General features: G+C 62.3%; 1 protein-coding gene across 4 annotated transcripts; it reads left to right on the top strand.

Moving 5' to 3' along the window:
* On the top strand, positions 1 to 23750 carry ZNF787 (zinc finger protein 787). Of its 4 annotated transcripts, none has more exons than XM_064580549.1 (4): positions 2 to 111; positions 13769 to 13857; positions 21582 to 21659; positions 21999 to 23750. In XM_064580549.1, exons 2-4 carry the CDS (start codon positions 13779 to 13781, stop codon positions 23069 to 23071), a joined length of 1230 nt encoding a protein of 409 aa, XP_064436619.1. In that variant the 5' UTR covers positions 2 to 111; positions 13769 to 13778; the 3' UTR covers positions 23072 to 23750. The 4 variants fall into 4 exon arrangements, with proteins under 4 accessions (XP_045748450.1, XP_064436619.1, XP_064436618.1 ...); XM_064580548.1 differs by lacking the exon at positions 2 to 111 and adding an exon at positions 843 to 1259; XM_045892494.3 differs by lacking the exon at positions 21582 to 21659 and having other exon boundaries at positions 1 to 111.
* The last annotated feature ends 2332 nt before the right edge of the window (positions 23751 to 26082 follow it).

The raw sequence follows: 26082 nt of genomic DNA, 5'->3' as shown, positions 1-26082 counted from the left end.
CCGACAGTGACCAGAGGGCCTTGGCCTATGAGGACACTATGGAGGGCACTGAAAAGAGAGCTACCCTTCAGCGAGTGCTTCCTAAGCGCCTGCCTCACGTGCGGGAAGCAGGTGAGGCCCCAGCTGCTAGGATCGACGGTCCGCTAGGGGAGGCAGTAGGTGGAAGCACGGTCAAACACTAGAATCGGGAGCGAGGCCACGCCTGGAGCCCGGGCTCTGCGTTCTGGGCGTGGGGCTCTCGGCCTTGAACTCCGGGTCCCTTGTTAGCTGCAAAATGGGAACAGGTTATTCACGGGTCCTAAGGCATGCAAAGCCCTCGCAGGCTCACCACGTGCCACTACCCCCTGAAAGAGGAGGGCACTGAGGCCAAGGGACGGGCGAGGCTGGAGGACAGGGAGCGCTCCTAGCTCCAGGGGTGGCTCCGACCCTCGGGGAGCTTCCCAGAGGAAACCTGAGTGCAGCTCCCCTGTCCGACCCAGAGGAAAGGGGACCCAGGGAAGGAAGGGGCTGGCCGCTCGGAGCGGCAGGTGCAGTGAGCGAGGGCACTTGTGGGGCTTGCCTCGGGGGCAGCAGGACCCTCCTCCTAAAAGCCCACCCCGGGACCGGGTAGGGCTCGTCAGGGCTGTGCCCCAGAGCCGCCCCTGCGAGCGGACGCCGCGCCCGCCACGGGCCCCGGCACGGAAGGGGTTACGATGATAGAGACGACCGGAGGACCCGGGGTGGCACGAGCGGCCCTCGCCGCCACTCTCCCCCACACCTTTCCGCCCCAGGCCGGCGCGGGGCGCCGACCGCGCAGGCGCGAGCGCCGGGCGCCGGGCGGGGCGGGGCGTGGGGGGCACCTCTCGAGACACCCGGAAGTCTCCGCCTAACGGGCCGGGCCCGCGCCTCCTGTCCTGGAAGGGGGCGGGGCCCGGAGCCCCTCAGCGCACGGCGCCGTAGAGCGGGGACGGGAGGCCCGTGTCCTAGACGCGTCCGGAAGTGGCTCCCAGGGGCGCCCGCTCCGCACCGTAGAGCCGGGGGGGCGGCGGCTGGGGGGGTCGCCGGGCTCGCTTCCTAGAGCGGCGAGGACAGGGTGGAGGCCGGCGGGGGGGTGGGAAGGGGAGGGGGAGCAGCGCGGGCGGAAGCGGCCAGGAAGGTCACTTCCGGCCTGGGCGCCCGTCCCCCTGACCCCAGGGTCTGAGTCGCCGCTGCCGCCGCTGCCACCGTCCGCGAGGGAGGCGAGAGGAGGAGTGCGGCGCGGCGGCCCCGGGACCGAGGAGGTGAGGGGAGGGCGCGGAGGCGGGGGGGCGTGAACCCGGGGCCGGGGTGGGCGCGCGCCTCGGGGAGCCCGGCTGCGGGCGGGGGGCGGGCGGGGAGGCGGGCGGGCGGGCGCGACTGGGCGGGCGAGTGCGCGTGCGCGTGCTGGGGGGGCGTGAGTGGGCGCGCGGCCGGTGACGCGGGCGGGCGAGGGCGCGCCAGGCGGCGCCGCGGGAGCGCGCCTGCGCGGCGCCGCGGCGGGGCCGCGCCGGGGAGGGAGCGCGCCTGCGCAGCGCCGGGGCTCGGGCTGGGGGCTCGGGGGGGTGGGGCCGCCGCAGCCTCCCTGGCGGGTCGTGGCCGGAAGTGGTGGCGATTCCCGGGGGAAGTTGAGGCCCCGGTGGGGGCAGGGGACGCGCGGGCCGGGCCGGCCTGACCGGAAACGGCGGCCCGGGGGGCGCGTCTGGGTCCCCGGCCTGCTTCCCCCGCCTCCCCGCTCCTTCCCCTCTTCGGAGAAGCCCGGGTTCCGTTGCCGCCCCGGGCGGGCTGCGTGCGGCCTTTGATCCCGCCGGGGGTGACGGGCTGTGGCCCGGCGGGAGGCTCATTCATTCGGCCCGGCGCGGGCGGCGGGCAGGAAGCGCGTGCGCCGCAGGGGAAGTGGCTGGGCCAAGGTCAGGCACCGCGTGGCCCGCGGACCGGGGAGGACGGTGGCCGGGCGCGCAGCCGTGCTGCCTGACTCCCCATGCCCAGCCCCGGCCGCAAGTGGGGACGCCCCGGTTCGTGGAGACGGGGGTCAGGCAGGCCAGGATGGCGGCGTCGCACGACGGAAAGTGACCCCTAGGCTCCCCCAGGGCCCGGCCCCATGCTGGGCACCAGGGACGGGCATGAACAAGGCCCTGCAGCGGGCGGGCAGAGACGGGGACCTGGACGCGGAGTACTCCCTCCCCCAGCGCCCTTGCGGGGCGGTCAGGGGGGCCGTGGGAGCCCCGTCCAGAGCGGTTTCCTGGTGCCAGGCCCCGCGTTGGGCCGCGCTGAGGATCCAGGTGGGAGTCAGGGCTGCCCTTGCTCTGGGAAGCACAGTTGCCGTTGACCCGGGCTTATCTTCTCAGACTGTAAGCCTCTTTGGCAAACGCAGCTGTCATTCACCTGCCTGCCTTCTGCCTCAGCCCCGAGAGCATTCAGATCAGATTCCCACCTGTTATCTCTTGTCTTAGCTTTTCCCCCTGGAAGCCTTCCAGATCTAACCCCCACCCCCGCCCTGGCGAGCGAGGAGGGGAGAACTCCAAGGGCTGGTCCCCATGCCTGGCCCGTGAGCAGCACTGCGGCGTTGGCAGTGCTGGGGTCAGACAGACCCGAGTTCAGATCCCAGCTCCACACCTGGCAGTTGGTGAGCCTGCCGCACAAATAAGCGCAGCATCTCAGTTTCTACGTGGATGGAAAGGAATGACTTGGTAGGGAAGCTCTTGATGTATTCCTTTTAAAGCCAGAGCACACCTCGAGAGAGCTGAGTGTAAGGTATGTGAGGAGGGCTCTGGAGCCAAGCATTCCTAGGTCAGGCCTTGCTCCTGTCTCTTCCAGCATGGTGACCGTGGACCTGTCACTTCCCTCTTTCCTGGCTCCCTTAAGGCGGAGAGCACAGTCCGGCATTCCCTGGATAAGCCTGGCCCTGTGCTGGGCCCATGGGCCCCGTGGTCACAGCACTCTGCCATGGGGTGGGAGAGAAGGGTCTCTCAGCACACGTTCTTGAGGCTTCCCTGTGCCCCACCCAGAGCCGGGCAACCCTGGGTCGCAGTTCCTGCCCTGCAGCTGCTTGGAGGCCTGTCAGGGAGACACATACGGAAGCAGGGAGTCAGTTTCCCAGAACTATAGGTGCCCAGAGGGAAGCGTGTCCCTGGGGGAGGTGGTGTGTCCTGTGTCTTGAAGGACAGGGAGGGATTGGCCTAGAGGACCCTGGGACTCGGGGGAGGGTGATGGTGAACCCTGGGCTCACCATTCTGGCCCTCGGCCTCCAGCAATGGCCTGGCTGGCCGGAGGTGTCTGGTAGTCACTGCCGGGTACATAGCTCTCCGGGCACCCATGCTCAGACACATCTCAGCTTCCGAACTTTGCTCGGTTGTCCTCCATCTGCCCAAAGCCTTGCATGTGCTGGGGCCTCCAGGAGTCAGCTGTGGCTCTGGCCTCTTGGTGGTGACAGACTAAATTTGACAGCACTTGCTTCCTGAGCACTTGGCAGGTGCCTGGTCCTGTGCCTGGTTCTATGCCTGGTCCTCACTGTCCTGAGCTCTCAGAGGTCCTGGGATGGGAGTGGTTGCCCCCGGTTCAGGGGCATGGGATGGAGCCCCAGGCCCCACAGCTGCACAGGGAGCACTGGTCTGCATGTGACTCCAGAGCTTGGCCCTTCGCCATAAGCCGCTTTTGGCCAAGGCTGGGGTCTGGGGGAGACAAAGGTTATCGGGTTGGGGACTCGCTCCCTCTGCCATGGGGTGCGTTGTCACGAAGGGTCATTGGCTGGTTCAGGGCACTCCGAGCCCCAGCCTCTCGTTTCAGGGGTGACTCACACTAATAGTCCCAGTGGCTTTGTTGTAGAAGCACAGAGAGCTGTGGCCTCCTCTGACTGCTGAGCCGCCAGCCAGGCCGAGCCTGGCTGGGTGGATCTGGGCCCTGGGCTGTGCCGCCTGACACCTGGGGCTGCAGGACACGTCTGTAACTATGGCAGTTGAGCCAGTGCCAGCATCCTGAGGACGAGGAGGGAAGGAACGATGACCTTGGAGGCTGGCCGGCCTGGCTGGAGTCTGCTCCTCTACTTGGTGGCTCTGTGGTGTTGAGTCAGCCACCAAACTTGTCTGAACCCCAGCTTTAACAGTTCTCATCAGGGGTCACCAGGCACGGTCTGGGTGCCTGGCTTCTGGCTGAGCACTTCACATGCATTGTCTCCTTTGATCTTGACGCGGGGCCTGTGAGGGTTAGGGGCACAGAGGCCGGAGCACCTTGTCCAAGGTCACATGGCTGCTGGGTGGTGGGGCTGAGTCGGACTCTGGCCGCCTGCCCAGAGAGCTTGTCCTCACCTCTGACAGTGGTTGTGGGGATCCGGATTATGAACCCACTGCACCCTGTGCATAGGATCTGAGATGTCGTCTGTGCCTGGTTATTTGAAAAGAGAGGACCGTTGAGCTGAGGGAAGGGAGAAGTCTGGGAAGACTTCCTGGGGAAGGCGCTACTTTCCCTGGGCCCTGACAGCAGCTCCATGGGGAGAATGGACAAGGTGGAAGGATGCAAACACATCCACCAGGGAATGGGGGTCTGGCCTGATTGAGGGGTGACAGATGTTACATGGCCTATAGGCATGCTTCCATTTTTTTTTTTTTTCCTGCCTAGAGAATGTTTTTGTTTGTTTAAGCAATTTTCAGTTAGTTGCCAAGACTTTAACAATCGGAGTGTTCACGGACGTGTCCGAAGATCTGGATGCTCGGTGTTCCTGGGTGGTGGCAGGTGGCCTCCACGCTCCCTGCCGCGCCTGCCGCGTAACCGTACGGGGAGGTTCTAGGGATTCTAGAAACTGGTTTCCTTTGGAGACAGCAGGGAGTGGGGACCAGGGTGTCTGGAGTTTGCCACCTGCCTGGGCTCCGGGGTGGCGTGCACTGCACCCCTGGGAAGGCTGCACAGGATTGGAGGCAGGGGCAGTTGGTGCCCCTGAGGATACAGGGACGGTGGCCGACAGCAAGGGTGAGGCCTGCTTGGCCAGGTGGGACGTGGGTGGGAGAAAGAAAGCCATGAAGTAGGGTCGTCCTCTTCATGGGAGGACTGTGAAGGCAGCCCAGACAAGGAAAAGCGAAAGAAAGTGGGGTTGGGGGGGGCAGAGGAGCAGGATCATAAGGGACTGCTTTGCTCAGCTCTTTCAATGTGCTGGAAAACCCGAAAGAGGCGTAGATTGCTTTCTGGGGAAGTACAACCTACCCAGCTGACTCCCGATAAGATGGAAAAAATCCAAACGTTATCGTGGAAGAAATAGGAAAAGTTGACAGAGGGCCCCTTCCCCCCCCCCCCCCCCCAGAAAAGGGCTTAAGGTTCTGATGGTGTTGCGACTTGTCCTCAGTGTTGAAAGCACAGGTGAGAGCCTGGCAGGACCAGCTGTGGGTGTGGGAGGTGGTCTGGGTGGGAGGTAGAGCAGGGAACAGATGGGTGTTCAGGCCTGGAGCAAAGGGTGAAGCCGCGCCCAGAAAAGGGAAGTGGGTAGGAGCTGCTGAGGAGAGCGGAGGGGTCTACCTGCAACCCCAGTGGGGCTGTGGGGCATCACCACCCAGGCCGAAGAGGGGTCTGAGGCCTGAGCGGCCCCCTTCCAGTCAAGGACTCCAGTGCCAGGCTGCTTCCTCTCAGTGAGCCATGTGCGCTGGGCGGGCGATTCCAGGTGGTGGTGCACGCTGGGGAGGAAGGAAGCCCGGCCATGTGATGCGGGGCGGGGCGTGGGTGGACCCTTGAGAGGTGAGAAGGTGCCAGGCAGGTGGAGGACAGGCCGCAGATGGGAGGTGGGCAGTGGTATTGAGGGGCTGGGTGAGTTACAGGGGTGGGTTTGGATTTGGGGTGACGCGCCATGGGCATGTGCAGCAGGGTGGTTTAGGCAGGGCAGGGGTGCAAACTCTAGCGGCTTCACGGAGGCGTGAGTCTCCTAGCATGACCCCCCTGCAGAGTGCACGGTGGGGTGGGGGTTGATGTGTTCACGGGTAGGTGCACCCATCCCCACAGAACATTGTCGTCATCCCAGAGAGACTGCACCCACTCCCCTTCCCCTGCCCCCAGGCCCTGGGAGTCACTCATCTGTATCCTGTCTCTGTGGGTTTGCCGTTCTTCACGCTCAACGCGGTCTCTGTGGCTCCTTCACGTGGTGTGATGTGTTCAGGGCTCCTCTGGGATGCGATGCGTCAATGCTTCCATCTCCTATGTGACGGAATAACGTTCTGTGGAATGATCGGACCACAGTTTGTGTATCCATTCATCTGCTGATGGGCATTTGGGGTCTCCAGTTTTGCAGTCGTGATTTATGCCTCTGTGAACGTGCGTGTACAAATTTTTGCACGATCGTGTTTTTGTCTGTCTTGAGTTTATGGCCGTGAGTGGAGTTGCTGGATCCCACAGTCATTCTGTGCTCTGCCTTCTGGGGAGCTGCCAGTCTGTCTTGCACAGTGGCCGCCCCATTTCACATCCCCACCAGCAACACACGGGGCTTCCAGTTTGTCCACATCCTCGCCAGCCCTTAATGTTTTGTGTTTTCTGTTTTGTGCATCCTGATACCGTGGGATCTCATTGTGGTTTTCTTGTACGTTTCTCTGATGGCAGATGAGGTTGAGAATCTTGTTACGTGCTTATCAGCTCTTTGTATTCTCCTTAGAGAAGTATCTGTTCCGATCCTTTGCCTGTCTCTAGTTGGGCTGTTGGAATTGAGTGACTTAAAAAGATGAGTTGGTCTGTGATGTGGGGAGCAGACTTTAAAGGGGTGTTGGGCGGGGGTGGGCGTGGGGAGGCAGGGTAAGGGTGGACGGGGTGGGAAGGAGGAGGCTGGGAGGGGAGTGTGTGCTGGACTCTGCTCGCTGACAGCACAGGGGTTAAAGAGCCACTGGATTTGGTGACCTCGAGGTTGGGGGGGAGGTAAGGGCAGGAGCTTGGCTCTGAGGGAGGAGGGGAGAGGATGGTGACGAGAGAGACCGAGAAAGCAGGGGGGTGTCCTGGAGGGCAGGGCCTGGGGCATAGGTGCAGGACGGGCCCTTGTTCTGCAGGAGTTGTCTGGAGCATCTGGTTGCTGGCGCGGGGGAGGGGAGGTGGTGAGATTGGCAGCAGAAGAAAGAGAGGGGCTAATTGGTGGGCTGGCATCCAGAGGAGGTGGGCGGGGTCTAATAATAACAATAATTTGTCTCAAGCTTAATAGCAGCCAGGCCCTGTCAGCCCCTGTGCTAATTGGATTGCTCAAGGGCCTGGCTGGGGTGGGCTGGGGGAGGCCTACCCTCCACCTTGGGGAGCGGAGGTCAGAGCTGGGCGAAGTCACAGAGGGGGGCAGAAACGGGGGGAGTTGGGAGGGAAGATGGGGGGTAGGCAGGGCCTCCGAAGGGGCCAAATTGCGTAGTCAGACTTCGTCTGGAGCAAGTGGGGGGCCTTCTGGTCACGCTGAGGCCACACCCCAGTGTTTCTGCACGCACCTCTGTGGAGGGGAGGAGTCTGCAGCCCTTCCCCCGTGACGCTGAGGTCCATACCCAGGACCTCAGCAGCTTCTTGAGTGATGAATGAGTGAGTGGGAGAGGAAGGGACCTGGGTAATGTTTAGTGAACACCCTTCCCGACTCTTCACTAGGACCCCTGGTTAGTCCCCGGCTCCGGCGCTGTCCTGACCCTCTCCCCGCCCTGGGAGTACTTGCTGGGCCTTGTGGGGAGCAGTGGCCGGGCCCCCGCTGCGTGCTTCCTTGTTCCATCACACTTCGTGTGCAAAACACAGATGCAAGGTAACCTTACTGGGATTTCAGGATGGCGACTGCAGAGCCCTGACCCCCGAGCTTGGGGCCTCCTCTGACGGGCATCCCTGCTGTGGCCCCCACAGCCACCCGGCCTGCCTTCTGCCCCTCTCTCCCTCCCATCGGAGGCACGGCACCTCCAGGCCTTTCCTATCTGTTTGGCCTGGGATGTGTCCCCCCACATCTCAGCAGTCCTTGCTCTTTACGTCAGGGTCAGCAAACGTTTTGTGTGATGGCCCAGAAGGTAAATATTGTGGGCCTTACAGGCCAAGGGGCAAAATGGAGGATCTGGTGTGCTACTTAGACGTCTTTTAAAGTGTGACCGTTTAAACACACAGGTAAAACCGATTCCAAGCAGGGGGCAGCTTACAGGCGGGCGGCTGACTCCCTCTCGGCTCCAGCCTGTCCCCTGCAGAGGGGAGGGGAGACTTTCCTCTGCCCTCTTAGGGTTTCCGGCTGGACGGACTGAAACAGATTAACGGGAGAAAAGCACACGGATTATATTTCCACAAACGTGGGAGCCCGAGCAAGAGAAATGAAGACCCACAGATGTGCCGCACTGGGCTGAGCGAGGGGCTGTGGTGGTGGAAAAGAGACTGCGGCCCCCGGGGGCCCTGAAGGAGAGAGAAGGTCTGTGTGTCTGTGTATACGGGCTTCTTTCTCCGGGGTCTGGAGGGAGGAACCTTCTTTCCTCCTGGTCCAGGGAGGGCTCTGTGCCGTGCGGCTCCATCTTCTGCTTTCAGGAAGAAAGGCGGCCTGTTCTGGGTGGATGTCCCTGATGGAGACCCGGCCCTGCTCCAGACCCACAGGCCCCCTTGCCCACTGAGCACCTGGGAATCTCGTGGCCACAGGGCAGGCGCTGACGCCGCCATCCTGCAGCCGGAGGAGAGGCGCTCCTATGCCACGCCTCCTGGCCCGGGGGGCCCCAGAGCCCTGGGGTTCCTGGGGAGGGAGGACAGCGACATGGAGGGGGCGAACAGGGAGGGGACGGAGAGAAGGCCGAGGCCTTCTTGCTGCAGGAAGTGGGCCTGAGGTGGAGACTCAGGTCTGGGAAGTCCCTGCTCAGTGACTTGCACGTTAATGTTCAGGGGAAGCACAGCACACCCACTTAGCAAACAAGTTTCCACACACACAGGAGGGCAGAGGGGCCGGCTGTCCCGGCCCACTGCCTCAGCCCTGCTGCCCCCAGCCCTGCGAGCACTGACTGTGTCTTTCCTTTTCTTACCTCGTTCTTCTTTCTTTTTCTTTTCTTCAAAGTTTTATTTATTTGGGGGAGGGGTGCATGAGGTGGGGAGCGGCAGAGGGAGGAGCAGGCTCCCCGCTGAGCAGGGAGCCCGACATGGGCTCGATCCCAGGACCCTGGGATCACGACCTGAGCCGAAGGCAGACGCTTAACGACTGAGCCAGCCAGGCACCCCTTGTTTTCCTGGAAGATGTAATTGGCTCTATTAAGTGGTGCACGAATGGGGAAATGTTTCATCTAGCAAGTGGAGAGATGCTCTCCTCTTACCTCATTTTCAGTGTTTGTGGCCTTGTAATCAGCGGGCCCCATACGATTTTTTAAAGTCTGTTTACTTTTTAGTTGAGATCTAATTTGCATGTCGTGAGATCCACTCTTTGAACATGTACAGTTTAGTGATTTTTAATATATTCACAACGTTGTGCAATCCTCACCACCATCTGGTTCCACAGTATTCTCATCACTCCCCAAAAAGCCCTGCACCCATTAGCAGCCCCTCTCCCTCCCCGCCCCCATCCCCTGGCAGCCACCTTCTCTGTTCTGGATGTTTCTGGACGTTTCCGAGAGATGGAGTCCGCTCTCTGCGGCCCTTTGTGACTGGCTTCTCCCCTGGTGTTTGCGCTCTGACGGGCACTGCCGGAACATTCGCATGCGAGTCTGCGTGTGGACGCGGGTTGTATGTCTCTCGGGTGTATACCTAGGGGTGGAGTCACAGGGTCACAAGCTAAGTCTGTTTATCATGTGAAGAGCTGCCAGACTGTTTGCCACGGTGGCCGCACCGTCTGCGTGCCCAGCAGCCGTGCGCAAGGGTTTCTGTGGCCGCGTGGTTACCTGGTGTGACCCGAGGGCTGTGCGTCCCCACGGTGCCCCCTCAGCACCCGGCGATTTTCCCATCGCCATGCATAATCCTATGGACGTCCAAAAAAGAATCGTCTCGTCTTTTTCCCTTATAGCAGAAGTAATTACTCATTCTAAAAAAATGGAAAAGTTGAGAAAATGAAGATAAAAAGAAAAAAGTTAGACACGTTCTCCCTGCCATCAGCTGTCGTTTCTGGGGCTGTGGCATCTGTGGGATTTTCTTGGGCTTTCTCCCACATGGTGCTGACGGGTTCTTTCCAGTTTCTTTCCTGCTCTAAATCTGGCTGTGATGAAGTTTTTTTTTCCCTGCAGGAAGCATTTTCTGAGGTTTGGGTTTCCCCTCAGATTAGCCCCAGGAGAAGGGGGTTGGTTGCCTGGCCAGGGGCTCCCAGCGCTTGTTTGCGGCTTTGCAGCCGTGTGGCCCGGACTGTCAGGCTCCCCCCGAACTATGTGTGGCACCAGCTCTCAGCTGGGGGCTTGCTGGCCTTCCTGTGGGGTCCCAGAGGGTGGGCCGGCCAAGGGGGACAGAGTTGCATGCATTTGTCTCTCGAGCGTCCATTCTGTTCAGACCCCTTCGTGGGTGTGGCACGTGCCTGTTCTCAGCCCCTGAGGGCGCCTGGCGCCGGTGTGGGTGCTGGGCACCCTGTGGGGTCTAGGGGAGGGCAGATCGGGGGCTGGGAGGCCTCTGAGGGGGTGATGCCTCGGGCAGATGGGGAGGAAGAATGCTCCGTGCCCTCCCGGATCCTGGGAGTCCCTGTGGCCCCGAGCCCGGCACTGTGCCAGTGCATCCTGGCTGCCCACCCTCGCTGCTGCGTCCAGGTGCTCCTTGCTGTTGCTGCAGGCGAGCTCCAGGACCGGCCCCACCGACGTCTGGGAGCCCCAGTGTCCTCGTCTGTAAAACACGCGTCGCAATGGCGCCCACCCCAGAGGGATCACCACATTTCACACAACTCCTCAATCCCGTCTGGCCTTGGAAGCCCTGCGAGAGTACCCTCCCACCCCTGCATCTCTAGCCTCTCCACAGGGCCTTTGCACCTGCTGTCCCTGCATCCCTCCCCCTCCACGCTTCTCGTGCAGACCTGCCCCTGTGGCTCTTCCCTCTGGGAGATCCTCCACTGACCTCCTGGTGCAGCTGCCCTCCCCTCCCCTCCTCTTCCTTCCCCTCCCTGCAGATCTTCCTTGAACTTCATCGTCTGAAATGGCCTTTTTCGTTCAGATGCTTGCTCCTCACTGGCAGGGCTCTGTCATGAGACTGGGGCTGTGGCCTCTTCACCACACCACATTCTCCAGGGTTGAGCAACGGCTGGCCCTTGGGGAGACCCCCACGCCTGTGGGGTGGGGGTGATGGGGACCAGTGCGGAGGAAAGGATCATGCCATCCCGCACACGGCGCTCCCGCCTTGTCTTCTCATCAGGCCGACATGAAGAGCCAGTCGGATAAGGGCCCCGTGTGGAGGGGAGCCTGTGACGGGCCGGGCAGGTGCTGCCGTGTCACGGTGGGTGCTGTGATGATGCGCGGGAGCGAGAACCTGCACAGGGCACCCCTGTGTGTGTCCTGCCGACCTGGCCCGACCCCGTGGTAGCTCCTTGTCGTGGTCAGTGGCAGGGCCTGCCATGAGGAGGCCTGGGCCTTGGCTGCAGGCTCCACCCAGGGGCCACCTGCAGTCTTCTTGCCAGGCCCCCGCCTCCCATCCATCCCCTGTTCGGTGTCCCCCAGCGTGGCCTCCTGGCCCCCCAGACAGGCCTGGCTTTGTCTTTGGTTGGCCCCGTGCTCTTTTAGGTCCTTGTTGACAGTTGGGTGTCAGGATGGCAGAGCAGTTGGGACCAAGGACTCCACAGCAACACCGTTGGCGTCCTGTCCCTGCTCCTTGATGACCTCACTGTGATCTCACGTCCTCTGCTGTGACGTGGGGATGGTGGTCGTTCACAGCACGTCAGTGGAGGGTATGCAGAGCCGGGCCGGTGGCTGGAAAATGGGACCCCGGCGTCCAGGTTTGGCTCGTGGGAGGCACGCGGGACGCTGCTGCGTGAGTGAGCATTTGTCTGCCTGGTCACTGCCACGTCTCCTGGTCCCAAGGACCCGGCCCGCATGACCCGCGTTCGCAGTTCTCTGCGTGCCGTCTGCCTTCAGATCTCAGCCACTTAATGGCTCAGTTTGCACATCTGCGTGATGGGCGACAGTGTTGTCTGCTCAGAGGGCTGTGATGCAACCAAATGTGTTAACGGCGTCTAAACTGCGTAGAACGGGGCCTGGACCTGGGAAATGTGTTGGCAGAGGGAACGGCTCACTGTGTCTGTGAGTGTTTATTAACTGGACAGGCAGGTTCTCAGAGTTCCTCTCAGAGATCAGTGGAGGTTACTGAGGGGCGGGTTCACGCTCCCCCAGCAGTGGAATGGGTTCCCTTCGGTGCCTGGGTGGTAGTGAGCTCCCTGTCAGTGGGGGATTCAAGAGACGCGGGCCCGGCATGTTGTGCCGCGGGCAGATGCTTGCCGTTGGCAGGTGCTCGTCTGCAGGTGCTCACCTGCAGTGAGGTCCCCGTGTGGGATGGGGGATGCAGGACTCTGGAGGTTTGCTTGGAGCTGCGTGCACTCAGCTTCAGGGGCCAGGTCTCAGTCCATTGTGTGTGGGACGCTGCGTAGCTGCTCACCAGGAGTCTTGCCCACCTGCAGGCTTCCTGCCAGGGCCAGCAAGGGTCCCCCCAGTGCCAGGCTCTGGTGCAGCGCAGGACTGACGAGCCCACCTGGGGCCGGGTGCCTGCCTAGGTCTCCCTATGCTGCCCGCCAACTCCAAACACAGGGGAGACCCCTGCCCAGCTCCTCGCCTCAGGGCAGCGTGGAGGCCCAAAGGGGCAGTAGGGGGAGGCCTGGGCTGTCTGCCCCAAGAGCCAGGCCCTGCCAAATGGCATTTGCCCCCAGGGCGGTGGTGAGTGGGTGAGAACCTGACCCTCGAGGCCAGTGAGGTGAGAGATTTCTCCCCAGCACGGCCCGTTGCATGGGGTGGCATGGGCGGTGGTGAGATGAAAACATGTCCACACGGTACGTGCGCTCAGATGTTCGTAGCGGCTTTACTCCTCAGCCCCGAGGTGCAAACAGCCCAGACGCCATCTGCGTCGGTGGGTGAACCGACACACAGAATGTGGTCCATTCATACAGTGAAGTGTTGTACAGCCGTGAAAAGGAAGGAAATTCGGACACGTGCTACAGTGCGGATGAGCCCTGAAAACATTACACTGAGTGAGAGAAGACACACAAAACGCCTGGTGACACAGCGTTCCATTTCCTGAGGCCTCCAGATGGGACAAATCCAAAGGGACAGAGGCCGCAGAAAGTGCTCCGCCTGCCCCCCCCCCCCCCAGAGGCCGGGGTTGCCTGGCCGCCCCTGTGGGTGCAGATACCCTGGAGGCTCGGCCCCTTTCCCCGGACCCCAGGGTGGGGTCTTGCTCAGAGACCTGAATGCGTGAACGCCTTTGAGGACCTGTGCGCCCGGGTCAGCTGGCCTCACTGTCCCGTCGGGGGCGGGCTCTGGGGCTAGAGCTGCCAACCTGCTTCGTCTTGTTTCAGCCTCACGCACGTCAGATGTGTGTGCGGTGTTGGCGGCAATCCGGGCGCCAGGCGGCGGCGGGGGCGGCTGAGGTGGGGGGCTGGAGTCTCCCCCCGGGCTCCAGCTGGCGAGTGGTGGAGCTGGGACACGAGCGTGGCCGGGTTGCTGCAGCCCCGGTGCGTCGTCTTCCCCAGGTGGTGCGTGGCCTTGGGCTGGTCTCCTGTGCCGGGGGAGGTGCGGGCCGTTTCTCTGTGCCCCTCAGGTACCCGCCGCGTGCGCCTTCGGCCTGGGCGCTCGCAGCTTGAGCACGGGTTGGAGCCGACGTGGTGCCTGCCGTCCTGGGGCCCTCTGTCTAGTCTGGCGTCCTGTAAACTCTGTCCTTCCGTCTCCTCCCCTTCTCACAGGGACCCAGACATGGAGCTGCGGGAAGAGGCCTGGTCTCCGGGGCCGCTGGATTCCGAGGACCAGCAGATGGCCAGTCACGAGAACCCAGGTGAGGTGGCCTTGGGCAGGTCTCAGCTGATCCCGTATCCCTCCTGGACCCCGGCTTCCTTCTCCCCCGCTCCTGTGGCTCAGGAGTGATGCCTCCTTCCTCCAGAGGGTCATGGGTGCCTTTGGGTGCCTCTGCTCTCCGGCTGTCCTCTCCACCCTCACGGCCCAGGCCCCTCGCTCTCCAGCGTCCTGGCCTCCTGCCCTGTTTCTGGGTGGTCCGCAGGTGTCTCAAGCGAGAAGCTGTAGACGGGGTGGGCGTCACGGGGCCGGGGTGACAGGACCACAGAGGAGGGAGTGATGTGTGCCAGTTGTGGGGGGAAAGCTGAGTATCTGGGTTTTTAGGGGAAATCTGCCACTCTTTCACTATTGGTACCCTGTTGTGTTTAATAAAGCATTATTTGGGTTGAATAAAACTCACCTCTGAGCACACGGGGCCTGGGGCTTGCTCGCCGAGACCCTCCTTCCCAGGACTTTTCCTGTAGGGCACCCGAGAAATAAAGCCTGGACTTGGCTTTCATGCTGCTGTTGGTGTGTTTTCGTGCCGGGTGTCATGCCGGCGTGGAGTCAGCAAATGTGTTTGTTACTGTGGAGGCCAGAGGAGAGAGACTTTTGGCTTTGCAGACTCTGCTGTTGCAGTGGGAGGGCGGCCAGCCAGTATGGAAGTGAGTGGGTGTGGCCACGTGCCGGTCAAACGTCACGCACGGCACGGCCGGGCGCTGGGTCTTGGCCCCAGGCCGGCATCCCGCGGTCGTCCTCCAGGAGGGCCACGGGGACCTGCACCATGGTTGGGGAGGGTTTTCAAAGTCTCTTGGCCTCCCCCTACGCGTTAATGTAAGAGCACCCCGAGGAGCATAAGGAGAAGCTCCCTGCAGGCAGGCCGGGACGGCCTGGTTACCAAGGAGGACACGGAGTCATGGGGGCTCCATGCTCACTCTGACCCGGCTGCCCTCCGTGGGGGGACCGTGCCCGCCCTGCCCTGCTGTGTCCCTCCGGGCCTCCTTCCCCTGCCTCCCCCGATGCACGTCCTTGGCCTTCTAGCCCTTTTAGAATTAATTTAAAAGTCTGCATATTATGGGAACATTCGAGCTCAGTGACGCCATGACTTTGCCTGCACTCAGCCTCAGGCTTAGAGATCCCTTGCCAGTCTTATTTCTCCGATTGCACCCTTTTCTCCCTCCTGGAGAGTTTAAAGAACATCCCAGATGTCCTGCTTTGCACCCGTAGGTCCTCCAGCAGGTGCGGGCTCTTTAAGAGCAAAAACGAACAACAGCTACAAAACGCTTACCTCACCCAACAAAACACCCAGTCTGAGTTAACAACCCCAGTTTTCTCCAAAATGTACATCTGCCTTGGAGTAAGTCAGGTTTAATCCTACGAGTCCTCCGTTAACCCGTCCTCCTTATAAAACTTGTACGATGTACAGGTGGGTTCTCACCTCCCCCTCGTTCAGCCTGCTGTCCTGAGCCTGTTCTCCCCCAAGGGAATCTGTTGGACGTCCCTGCTCCAGCCACCCCCTGCTGGGGGCCACGCCATTTTGACCCCCCCCTTCGCTCAGCTCGCAGGCCTTGTGCCTGGATGCTTCTGAGTGGCCGTGTATTCCATGGTTCTGGGCCTGCCCCGGGGGGGTGCTGCCCGCCTGGGGGTGGGGCTTCCTGTGGGCTGATCGTGCCAGACTCCCGCCCTGAGACACCAGCCTGATGTCCGTGGTAGCTCTGGCCTGCAGGGCAGGGGCTGGGGTCTGTGCTGGCCCCCTCGAGAGCGGGGCGGGGCTGGGAGAAGGCAGGCAGGTGGGCTCATCCCCTGGCCCAGGGTCTGAAGATGGCAGGTGGAAAGTGCTGTCAGAGCCCTGAGTCGCAGCCTCATGGCCCAGCCGACCGTGGGGGCTCCCCGGGGCCCCCCCCAATCTGATTTCTGGCCCATCGAGTGTCCACTCACAAAGTACCTTCTGGATGTGGCCACAGAGCCCCCCTGGCTCCTGGATTGCCACCCTGCACTGACCTCCACCTAGTCCCTGCGTCCATCCCTGTCCACAGCCCCCTGCATGAGCTTCTTGAGATGGGCGTGAGGTCCTGGCTTGCCGGGAGCGATGCCCGTGCCCTGCACTGCTCACCGTGCCTGGAGTCAGCCACACGCCGTCTGCGGCACGGAGGCAAGCTCTGCCTGTCACTGCTCCTGTGGGTGAGGGGCTGGGGACGGTGTGCCTGAGGCCGACTCCCTGTCCCCACGGGGCCCCCAGACTGGTGGTGGGTACAGAGGGGACTGCCGTGGAGACCGCCTCACCAGAGGGCCCAGCTCGTCGGGGGCAGGGAGGCTTCGCCAAGGAAGGGGCTGCCCACCGCGGGAGGTGCGGGCCGCTGGCTGGAGAAGAGCGCGGCTGGCTGTGGATCGGAGGCCCCGCGGACAGCTTGAGGCAGGGGACGCGGCGGCCAGGTGGGACTAGCAAGAGCCCTCCTGTCGTGGCTTTAACGGGAACGGTGTGTAGCCGCCTGGGACACCAGGCTGCACACAGGGCGCTTCCAGCCATTTCTCCACGAGCCGCCGACATCCTGGCTCTGGGCGGCTTTGTCTGTGCCGTCCTGGCCACACGCCTGAGGTGGTTCCTCAGCTCTGGCCCTCACGTCCCCCTCCCTGCTGAAGATGCAGGACAGGGAGGGGGCGGGGCAGGGGCAGAACTGGCTCCTGGGGCCTCTCTTCCCGGGGGCAACCCCGGGTGCATCCTGATCGGGGACGCGCGACCTAGGAGGTGGCCTCAGGGTCACCGTGCCTGCCTTATCCCCGCTCAGCCCTGTGCTTGGGATTTTCCGGTGAGGAAGAGGGGACTGGCCGTGGGCAGCCCCAGCAATGTCACCCCAGGGAGAAAGGCGTTCCTTGGGGGCTCAGGAGCGCTTTGGAAAGCTTTCTGGGGCTGCTGTGGGGGAAGGAGCCCCGAGCCCCGGGCGCCTTGTCTTTGCCTGGAGGCGGCCAGCCCCTCAGGAGCCGTGGGCGACCGTGGGCCCGAGGCTCCTTCCCTAGGGAAGGCTTTGCCTCAGGGCCCCTGGGAGACCTCGGGTCGGGTGGTGGGGCCTCCGGTGCAGATGAGGAGGTGGCCGTGGTGGCTCCCCCCAGATGCTGTCTGAAGGACTTTCCAGCTCTCTGTCCCCAAAGTTGGGAGCCGCCCCGCCCTGTATCTTCCTGCTTCGGGAGACTCCACTCCATGACAGGGAGGCAGAGGGGGACCCACGGCATGTCTTCTGACCGTCGCCAAGGCCGGAGTCGTTCTGCACACGCCCTCAGCCCAGCCCCACGTGTGTTCGTGTGCCACGGAAGCGAAAGCCCAGTGCTCCCTGTTGGCAGCACGGGCGCTGTGTTCGCTTCTCCTCCCGCCGTGTTCCATGTGGATCGCCTCTGGCCTGCTCCACACTGAGCTGACCCCTGCTGCCGGGCTGTGACCCAGGTGGAGGGCAGACAGCCGGTCACCTGGGCGGTGCTTCTCCGGCCGCTCCGTGCACACGGGACAGAAAAGAGCCAAGGGGTCGCATTTCCTTTCCATGACATGGACCTGCCCAGGGCGTTTGTGAAACCTCAGGGATTTTAGCATTTTCTTCCCTGGATTTGGGTATTTTGGGGAATGGTGTGCAGACTGAGTAGGTGCCATTGTTCACAGCGGCTGGTGCTTTAGAAGCGCTTCCTGTCGGCCCTGTGCTCCCTCCAGCCGCTGGGCCATCCTGCGAGGTTGGGTTGCCGGCTAGAGTGCTGGAGCAGAGAGGCCAGGCCACCCACCCAGGCTGAGGCAGCTGGGGGGGGGACAGCCGGGGGGGGGCAGCCTGGGGGAGGGCAGCTGGGGGGGGACAGCCTGGGGGGGACAGCTGTGAGGGGACAGCCTGGGGGGACAGCTGTGAGGGGATAGCCTGGGGGCACAGCCGGGGGGACAACCTGTAGCCGGACAGCCTGGGGGGGACAGCCGTTGGGGGGGACAAGCTGTAGGGGGGACAGTTGTGGGGGGACAACCGGGGGGGGACAGCTGTGGGGGGGACATCCCGTGGGCAGACAACCGGGGGGGCAGCCGGGGGGGACAGCCTGTGGGGGGACAGCTGTGGGGGGACAGCCGGGGTCTGCTGCGCTGTCCCCGGGGGAGGGCAGCCCTTCCGACCTGCTGCCTGGGGCTCCTCCTGGTGGCCCCAGCCTGGCCATCCAGGGTGCAGGTGGTCAGAGGCCTGGGATCAGGTGGTGGCGTGGCAGGGTGGGAGAGCCATCCAGGCCTGTCCTGGGGCTTTAGCTACAGGGTATTCAGAATGGAAAGTAATCCAAAAAAGGAATACATAAATAAAGATGACATTGTGATTCTGAGGAGGGAGCTCTCCCAACAGGAAAGAAGTGAGCTGGTGTCCTGGAAGGCACCCACTGGGGGACGGGGTTCTGACCTCCCTCAGCCGAGCTCTGGCTCTCACGTTGAAGTGCACTTCAGAGACATTCCGGGGGGCTGACCTAAAATGCGTCCGGCCCAGAATGATGGCAGCCCTTAAGCCTCCCCAGACCTCCACAGAAAAACCATGTGGCAGAACCCAGATCCCTCGGGCCACACTGATGACAATACTCCTTAGGTGTGAAGGTGCCCCCGTGACCCCAGAATACAGTTGGATGGGGACAAACCAATGGTCACAGCCTGTGTGGTGTTGGCATTGTGCTGGAGGGAAGGAAGCAAGGAGGAGCCCCAAATAGCCCTCGGGGGTTCACTGGAAAGCTTGGGGGGTGGTCCCACTGAGCCCAGCAGCTGAGATTGGAGGTGTTCTGTCCAGACTGGGAGCAGGGAGCTCGGGGCCACAGGAAGGTCTGGGGCTGGAGCAGCCTGGGGGCCCACGCGTGGGCTCTGATGCCAACCAGAGAGAGCGTTCTGCCCATGGCAGGACCCACTCAGAGCAAAACCTTCTGGGAGGGAACTCAAAACTGAGTGGGACCCCTGTCCTTGACCACAGGGAGGAAGGAAGGAGGAGGCACAGCTAAAAACAGGGAGGCTGTGGAGCCAGGAGCTTGGGACACTGTCACACACTCAGCTATGGTATGAGAACATCAGAGGAGGGAGCTCGGAGAACCTCGCCCCCTGGGAGTCGGGGGACCTTGCCTCCTGGGAATTGGGGACCTCGAGCCCCCAAAGTTGGGGAACCCTTCCGTGCAAAAACAAGCAATGGGAACAAACGGAGCATAACACTGGTGCCCCCCCCCCCCCAAAACCGTTAGAATAAAAGAGAAAATGGGCAGGTAATATCTCCCCCGATCGCGAGGCCACTTGGAGATACACCACCTGGTCAGAGAGGTGACAGCCTGTGGAAGAAGCACGAAATCAGAACAGCTCAGAAGCGAGGATGCAGGACTCAGCAGAAAATACAAGCAAAGTCGTTTCAAAATGAAAACTGAAGGAGAAAACCCAAGAGGGAATAAAAAGAATACATTCCCTGAGAAAAGTTGGAGGTAAAAAGGAGGGATGTTTAAAATTAAAAAGAAATGAAGGTTAAAACGAAGTATAAAAAAAAAAAGTCAGAATCCCAGTGCGGAGCTGGGGAAGTCCTTGCAGAAATCCAAAGCAAAGGAAGAGAATAAACAAGCCAAGAAGACTCCTGAATTGTCAAAATTAGGTCTTGAAAGAGCAAGTCACAAATCTGAGAATATTTCCTCAGAGGTCACCGGAAGAAGCAAATCTTTGGGGCACCTAGGGGCAGTGCTTTATGCCAGAAGACAGTAGGGCCATATTTATGGTTCCCAGGAAAGAAAAGGCGAGCCAAGGGTCTCCTTAAAACTGACCTACAGGGGCGCCTGGGTGGCTCAGTCGTTAAGCGTCTGCCTTCGGCTCAGGTCATGATCCCAGGGTCCTGGGATCGAGCCCCGCATCGGGCTCCCTGCTCGGCGGGAAGCCTGCTTCTCCCTCTCCCACTCCCCCTGCTTGTGTTCCTGCTCTCACCCTCTCTCTCTCTCTCTCAAATAAAACTGACCTACAGGTTGGAAGGGCAGAGGAGGAGCTCGGTCCACAGCGTTCTGGGCCCTTCCGGGGGATTTGTTGGCAGGCGAGCCTCAGACAGCCACTGGCTGGAGAGAGACGGGCAGCAAGCAGGGCCGTGGGAGGTTGGGTGGGACAGGAGTGGCGCGCGCAAGGCCGTGCTTTGTGCTTTCAGAAATTGCAATCGGCAGCGGTGGATTAGGGTGGTTATCTCCACACCGCAACATGGGGTCAGCAAACGAATAATGACAGACTATTCAAACTCTCTTCTCCCTTTTGAAGAAGGGAGATGCAGACATCCCAAAGAAAAGACTCAAGAAAAATCTGTAGGTCCGGATTTATCTGGGAAGAAGTGTTGGTGTGAACTCAGCAGAATATTACTGTAAGGAAAAAAAAAAGCAATGACCATTTCCAGATTTGGGTCTTGAAATACTTTACACCAGAATAAACCAGGGCCTCCTGGAGAAACAGCGATTGCATGTCTGGGCGTCTCATGAGGCTGGGGAGCAGGGAAGCTGCCAGGGGACGGCAGTGGATGGAGACCACCAAATACAGGTAAATCCAGGAGTTCGTAGCGATGTTCAGCAAGGGGAGACTGGAGGGTGATCGAGAACGGTTCATCTGGCGAAGCAAGCGTGGACCGTGCCACAGCCACGTGTGGCTGACCATGGTGATGGGGAGCGCGTGTGGGAAGCCTTCCAGCTGCCAGTGCCACGAGCAGCTCCGGGCCGCGCTCCCCGGTGAAGCGGTCGTGAGTGCCCCAGAAAGGCGCCGAGGCCGCCACGTGCCTCTGGAGCAAGAGCGGGGTCTTGCCTTCAGGCCCGGCTGCTCTCCGAGGCACCCCCTGAACCCCATGCAGCGAGCGGGCAGAAGCCAGGGGGACTAGAGCAGGGCTCTCCCAGGTTGTGATTCTTCTCCCGGTGCTGGGGTTCTGTGCTGTAAAGACCCGAGTTCCGTAGCGCCTCCCTTACAGGACGTAGACGCACTGAAGCTTGTTGAGTGTGTGGCGCCCACCTCCGTGCATCCTAACGCCTCTTTGCATGTTTGTGAGTTACCCTGGGTCAGTGTGTGAGTGCTTCGGGCCTGACTTGTGCCCTGGTGAGGGAGGGAGGGAGCGGGGAAGCAGTGTTCCCAATGCATGCTTGGAAGGGAAGCTGCAGGCACACCGTGGAGGGCCACGCCGGGCTGGTGGGCACCGTGGAGGAGTCCCGGCTGAGGCCCAGGCTCTGCTGGATTGGGGAGCAAGAGCCCTTGTTGCAGGTGCTCACAGGTTGGTCTCTGAGCTGGGCAGGTTGCCCGGGGGAGGCCAACGCTCTTCCCCTGGGAGATGGCTCAGGGCCAGGTGTGGTGCAGACGTTGGACAGGCTTTGAGTCCTCACTTCACAGCCGGCAAGACCAGGGCTCCATGCTCCTCTGTTGTCTGCATGGGGCAGCAGGGATAGGGTCAAGGACGTCTGTCACAGAGGCTCCGGTATGCGGGGGTCGCACTCCCAGGTCCTGGGGCAGGCGGGATCCCGTGCTGGCCTGTGATCCCATTAACCAGTCCTATTCCTCCTTCCTCTTCTCCACCTGCACCGGGATGGTCTTCCTGGAAGCCAGGTGCGATGCCATTACTCCCGGGCTTGCCTTGTTCCTGGGCCAGGGTGTGAGCCCCTCTCCCTGGACCCTCCCCGCCCCTGCCCGGTGCTTTGGGCTTCAAGTGTCATTTCCTAGACTTCCATCCATGTTCGTTTATGTGGATGCTGTTTCTTTCCCAGACATTTCTGGAGTCCCTGTTACGTTCCAGGCATTGTTCCAGGTGTGGGGGAAGCAGCTGGGAAAGAACAGTCTTGACGGTGGGTAATGAATGACCACATGAACGTTCAGTACAGCGTCAGGGAGTGAGCTCTGAGGAAAATGGGGCGGGTAAGGAGGGGGAGAGACGGGCATCTGCGGAGGGCCAGGTCTGCGCCGACCCGGCCTAGCTGCCCTCCGGGGCCGCCGGGCATCCTGAGAGGGCGCGGCGCGCTGGTGAGGCTCTGCGCATGCCCTGTGGCAGGGGGCAGGGGGCAGGGGGCAGAGCCCGGTCGTCGAAGCCCCGGCCCTCGGGCCCTCGGGCCCTCCGTCCCGGACCGGCCCCCTGCCGAGCCGGGGCTTCTCTGACTCTCCTCCCCTCCCGCCCTCTTGCCTTCTAGTGGACATCCTCATCATGGATGACGACGACGTCCCCAGCTGGCCCCCGACCAAGCTGGCCCCGCCCCAGTCCGCGCCCGCGGCCGGCCCCCCGCCCCGGCCGCGGCCCCCCGCGCCCTACATCTGTAACGAGTGCGGCAAGAGCTTCAGCCATTGGTCCAAGCTGACGCGGCACCAGCGCACGCACACGGGCGAGCGGCCCAACGCCTGCGCCGACTGCGGCAAGACCTTCTCGCAGAGCTCGCACCTCGTGCAGCACCGGCGCATCCACACGGGCGAGAAGCCGTACGCCTGCTCCGAGTGCGGCAAGCGCTTCAGCTGGAGCTCCAACCTCATGCAGCACCAGCGCATCCACACGGGCGAGAAGCCCTACGCCTGCCCCGACTGCGGCCGCAGCTTCACGCAGAGCAAGAGCCTGGCCAAGCACCGGCGCTCGCACAGCGGCCTCAAGCCCTTCGTGTGCCCGCGCTGCGGCCGCGGCTTCAGCCAGCCCAAGAGCCTGGCGCGCCACCTGCGGCTGCACCCCGAGCTCTCGGGCCCCGGCGTGGCGGCCAAGGTGCTGGCGGCCAGTGTGCGCCGGGCCAAGGCGCCCGAGGCGGCGGCGGCGGCGGACGGCGAGATCGCCATCCCGGTGGGCGACGGCGAGGGCATCATCGTGGTGGGCGCGCCGGGCGAGGGGGCCGCGGCGGCCGCAGCCGTGGCGGGCGCGGGGGCCAAGGCGCCGGGGCCGCGCTCGCGGCGCGCCCCGGCCCCCAAGCCGTACGTGTGCGTGGAGTGCGGGAAGGGCTTCGGGCACGGCGCGGGGCTCCTGGCGCACCAGCGCGCCCAGCACGGGGACGGGCTCGGGGCGGCGGGGGGCGAGGAGCCGGCGCACATCTGCGTGGAGTGCGGCGAGGGCTTCGTGCAGGGCGCCGCGCTGCGGAGGCACAAGAAGGTGCACGCCGTGGGCGCGCCGTCGGTCTGCAGCCGCTGCGGACAGAGCTACTACCGGGCGGGCGGGGAGGACGGCGACGGCGACGGCGACGAGGCGGCCGGCGGGCGCTGCGGCGAGTGCCGCGGCGGGGAGGGCCGGTAGGGGCGGCGGCCCGGGGGGGCAGGGCCCCTCGGGCTTGGCGGGGACGGTGGCGCAGGACCCGGGGCCGGAGACGGACGGACAGAGGGCGCCACGGGCGGCGGAGGCCTCGTCTCCCTCCCCCGCCGCGCCCCGCCCCGCCCGGTGGTCCGCGCTGTGGGGACGGGCGGCCCGGGGCGCTGGGGCCCTCCCGCCCCCGCCCTGCGCCCTGCGCCCTGCGCCCTGCAGCCTGCCCCAGCCTGGCCTGCCCTTCTGGTTCTCGGCGAGCCCGGGAGACGCCGCGCGCGGGAACTGGAGACCGAGGGAGGACGGAGCCCGCGACCCAAAGAGCGGTTCCTGGACCCTCTCTCTTGCCCCGCCGCCCGGAAGGCCCCGCCCTTCCGCTTCACAGGGCCACACGGAGCGAAGGGAGGGGGTCCTTTTCCCCTTAGAGTTTTCTTTTGGTCACACCCGCCTCCCGACCACCCTTCCATTATTTTGTCTCTACTTCCCCGCGGGTCCTGTTCTTTTTCTTGGCCCTCGTCCCTCTCCCCTTCCTGGGTTTGGGGTCGTGGAGGAGTGCTGGAGCAGGACTAGGCCCTGTTCCCAGCAGACCCCGCAGAGATGGGGTCCCGTCTATTCCCTGGCCTGGACGCGGCTGAAGGAGGGGCGCGGGGGCAATAAATCGCACTATCTGATTGTCCCTGCTCTGCGTGGTTCTTGAGTCGGGAGGGAGAAGGGCAAGAGCATGACTTGAGGGCTCCCCAGCCCGCAGTCACAGAGGGGACACCGGGCGAGGGCTGGGCCGTGGAGAAAGCTGCTGAGTTGGTACCCTCCTGGGCCGATGTAGACTGGGCTGTCCTCCTGAAGAGTGACCCGACCTAGTCACCTGCAGTGGGCCGTGGGCTTTCCAGACAGAAGGGCACCGGACTTGGAGTATTCCTTGGGCTTGTGAGGAACTGGGGCTGGTTCCGAGTAGGGCCTGCTTCTTGCAGCTTAGAGGAGGAACCCCACAGCCTCAGTGGGTTAACACAAGGCCGTTCCTCACTCGTGGGACGGTGACAGCAGACGAGGTGCCTGTGCTCCCGACTGTGGCTTCCTCCCCCAGCACCTGAAGCCCCTTCCTGCATCTAGCTTCTTGGAAAACTTGGCCTGGAGGTGACCCGTCTTTTCCCTGCTCACATCTCATTAAGTGTGTGTGTTTGTGTGGGGGGGGGGGGGGCAGTCACAGGGTCACATCGCACTGCACAGGAGGCTGGAAATGTCCCTGGTCAGGCCACTGTTTTCCAGTGGGGAGCTACACCATGGAGGAGGAAGAGGGACTTTGGTGGGTCCAAGTGGAGGAGCCAGCTGAGGGGCTGGGGGGATGAAGACAAGGATGTTGACAGCTTATTGACGGTTTGGGGGCACTTCTGTGTCGGGGGCACTTCTGTGTCCCAGGCACTGTGCTCTGTGCCTGACAGACACAGTCCTATAGGGTCATTGCAGCCGTCCTGTGAGGTGAGGCCCACTAGTAGGTCGCTCATCAGGATAGGCCTCCCCCCATGCTGATGCTGATTCCAGTTTCCTGGGACCCACAGCCAGAGTCTGGGTGCCCACGTCCCTGGATTTGTGGGAGGCTGCAGTGGGCTGTCCTGGGGGAGAAAGGGCCCCACCAAGGGGTGTTTTCAGCCTGGTGTCCCTTTTACCTCTGGGGAAAGAGGAGTTTGCTGGCATCAGGGAGTTGAAGGAGGAAGCAAGATTTCCAGCGTGAGCTCGGAATCTGGCACCTGGTACTTCCCTGTCCTTGGGCAGGTCATGCTCCCCACTCTCCCCCCAGCCTCAGGTCCTCATCCGGAGGATGAGGGGCTCAAAACCAAGGTCAAAGGTGGCCACCTGGGGGGTGGGAGCCTGACTCCCGGGAGGATCTTTTAGACTCTCTCTGGTTGTGATTGTAGGTCAGAAAAGCATGGTCTCAAGTGGCGTTTCCTTGCTTGGAAATTGGTTAATGTGGTTCAATTTGGTTTGAAATCTCAGATCGCTTTAAAGGGGCGGGGGGTGGGGTGAAGCTCTTGTTTCTCCAGAGAGGGCACGCATAAGCAGAGCCCTGAGAAAACATGGCCTCATGCCCTTGGGTCCCCTCTGGGAAGCACTGACCTTGGACCCCTTGGGAGGCGGGGGTGGGAGGGTGAGGAGTTGTGGGAGCATGAGTGGTGGAGGGTGGAAGGAAGCAGCTGGGCCTTAGGCCTGCGTCTTCTGCTCCCTACCCCAGGAGGGGGGGAGGAGCTGACCCCTAGGGCTTGTGACCCTGGGCAAGTGAACTCTGACCCTCGGGTTCCTCTGCAAAGAGCTTGCCTGTCCCACTTGAAGGGATTCCCCGGGGCATCTGTCCGTGCCTGTCCAAGCCTCAGCTTACTTCACTTAACGCAGAACTCAGTGAGATAACAGGACTGTGTACCATTAGTATTAATATTACCATTATTGTTGTCCCGATGCTTTCCAGGAAGACGAGTCATTGACTCACTGGAGTGAGACTAAGTACATTTACCCACAATGTTAACAATGACACAGGATCATCATTCCCTGGGTGCACTTACTATGCGTCGGGCACCCTTCTCAGCCCTGCCGTCCAAGACGCCAGTTCAGTGTTTCTTCATCCCAAGAGACCACGTATGCCCATGTGGAGAACTAATGCGCTGCACAAAACAGATCAGGCCCCTCTCAGCATCAGCAGTATTGACATTCGGGGCTGGGTCACTCTGTGACCCAGTCCCCAGTAGGGTGTTGAGTGGCATCCCACCCAATCAATGCCAATAGCACCCTCCACCAGTGTCAGTCCAGCTTGTCTCCAGACATTGCCAGATGTCCCCTGGGTGTGGGGCAAAGTCGCCCCTTGTTGAGAACCACTGAATGAAATTGAAGAAGCCCCGCAGCCCTTCGCTTTTTCCTCTCACGGAGTGAACATTCCCCCCTTCTCTCCTGCAGCCGACTCTGCCTTTCCTGGCTCTTCTACCACGTGCTTGATGTCTTGGCTTCAGGTCTCGGTGGTGCCTGGT

This window comes from Mirounga angustirostris, unplaced genomic scaffold (genome assembly GCF_029215605.1).
Source record: "Mirounga angustirostris isolate CCGP_5_RB_7025 unplaced genomic scaffold, mMirAng1.0.hap1 SCAF_16, whole genome shotgun sequence".
NCBI lineage: Eukaryota > Metazoa > Chordata > Mammalia > Carnivora > Phocidae > Mirounga > Mirounga angustirostris.
The sequence above is the reverse complement of the archived record's forward strand: the minus strand, read 5'-3'. Positions and strand labels throughout refer to the sequence as shown.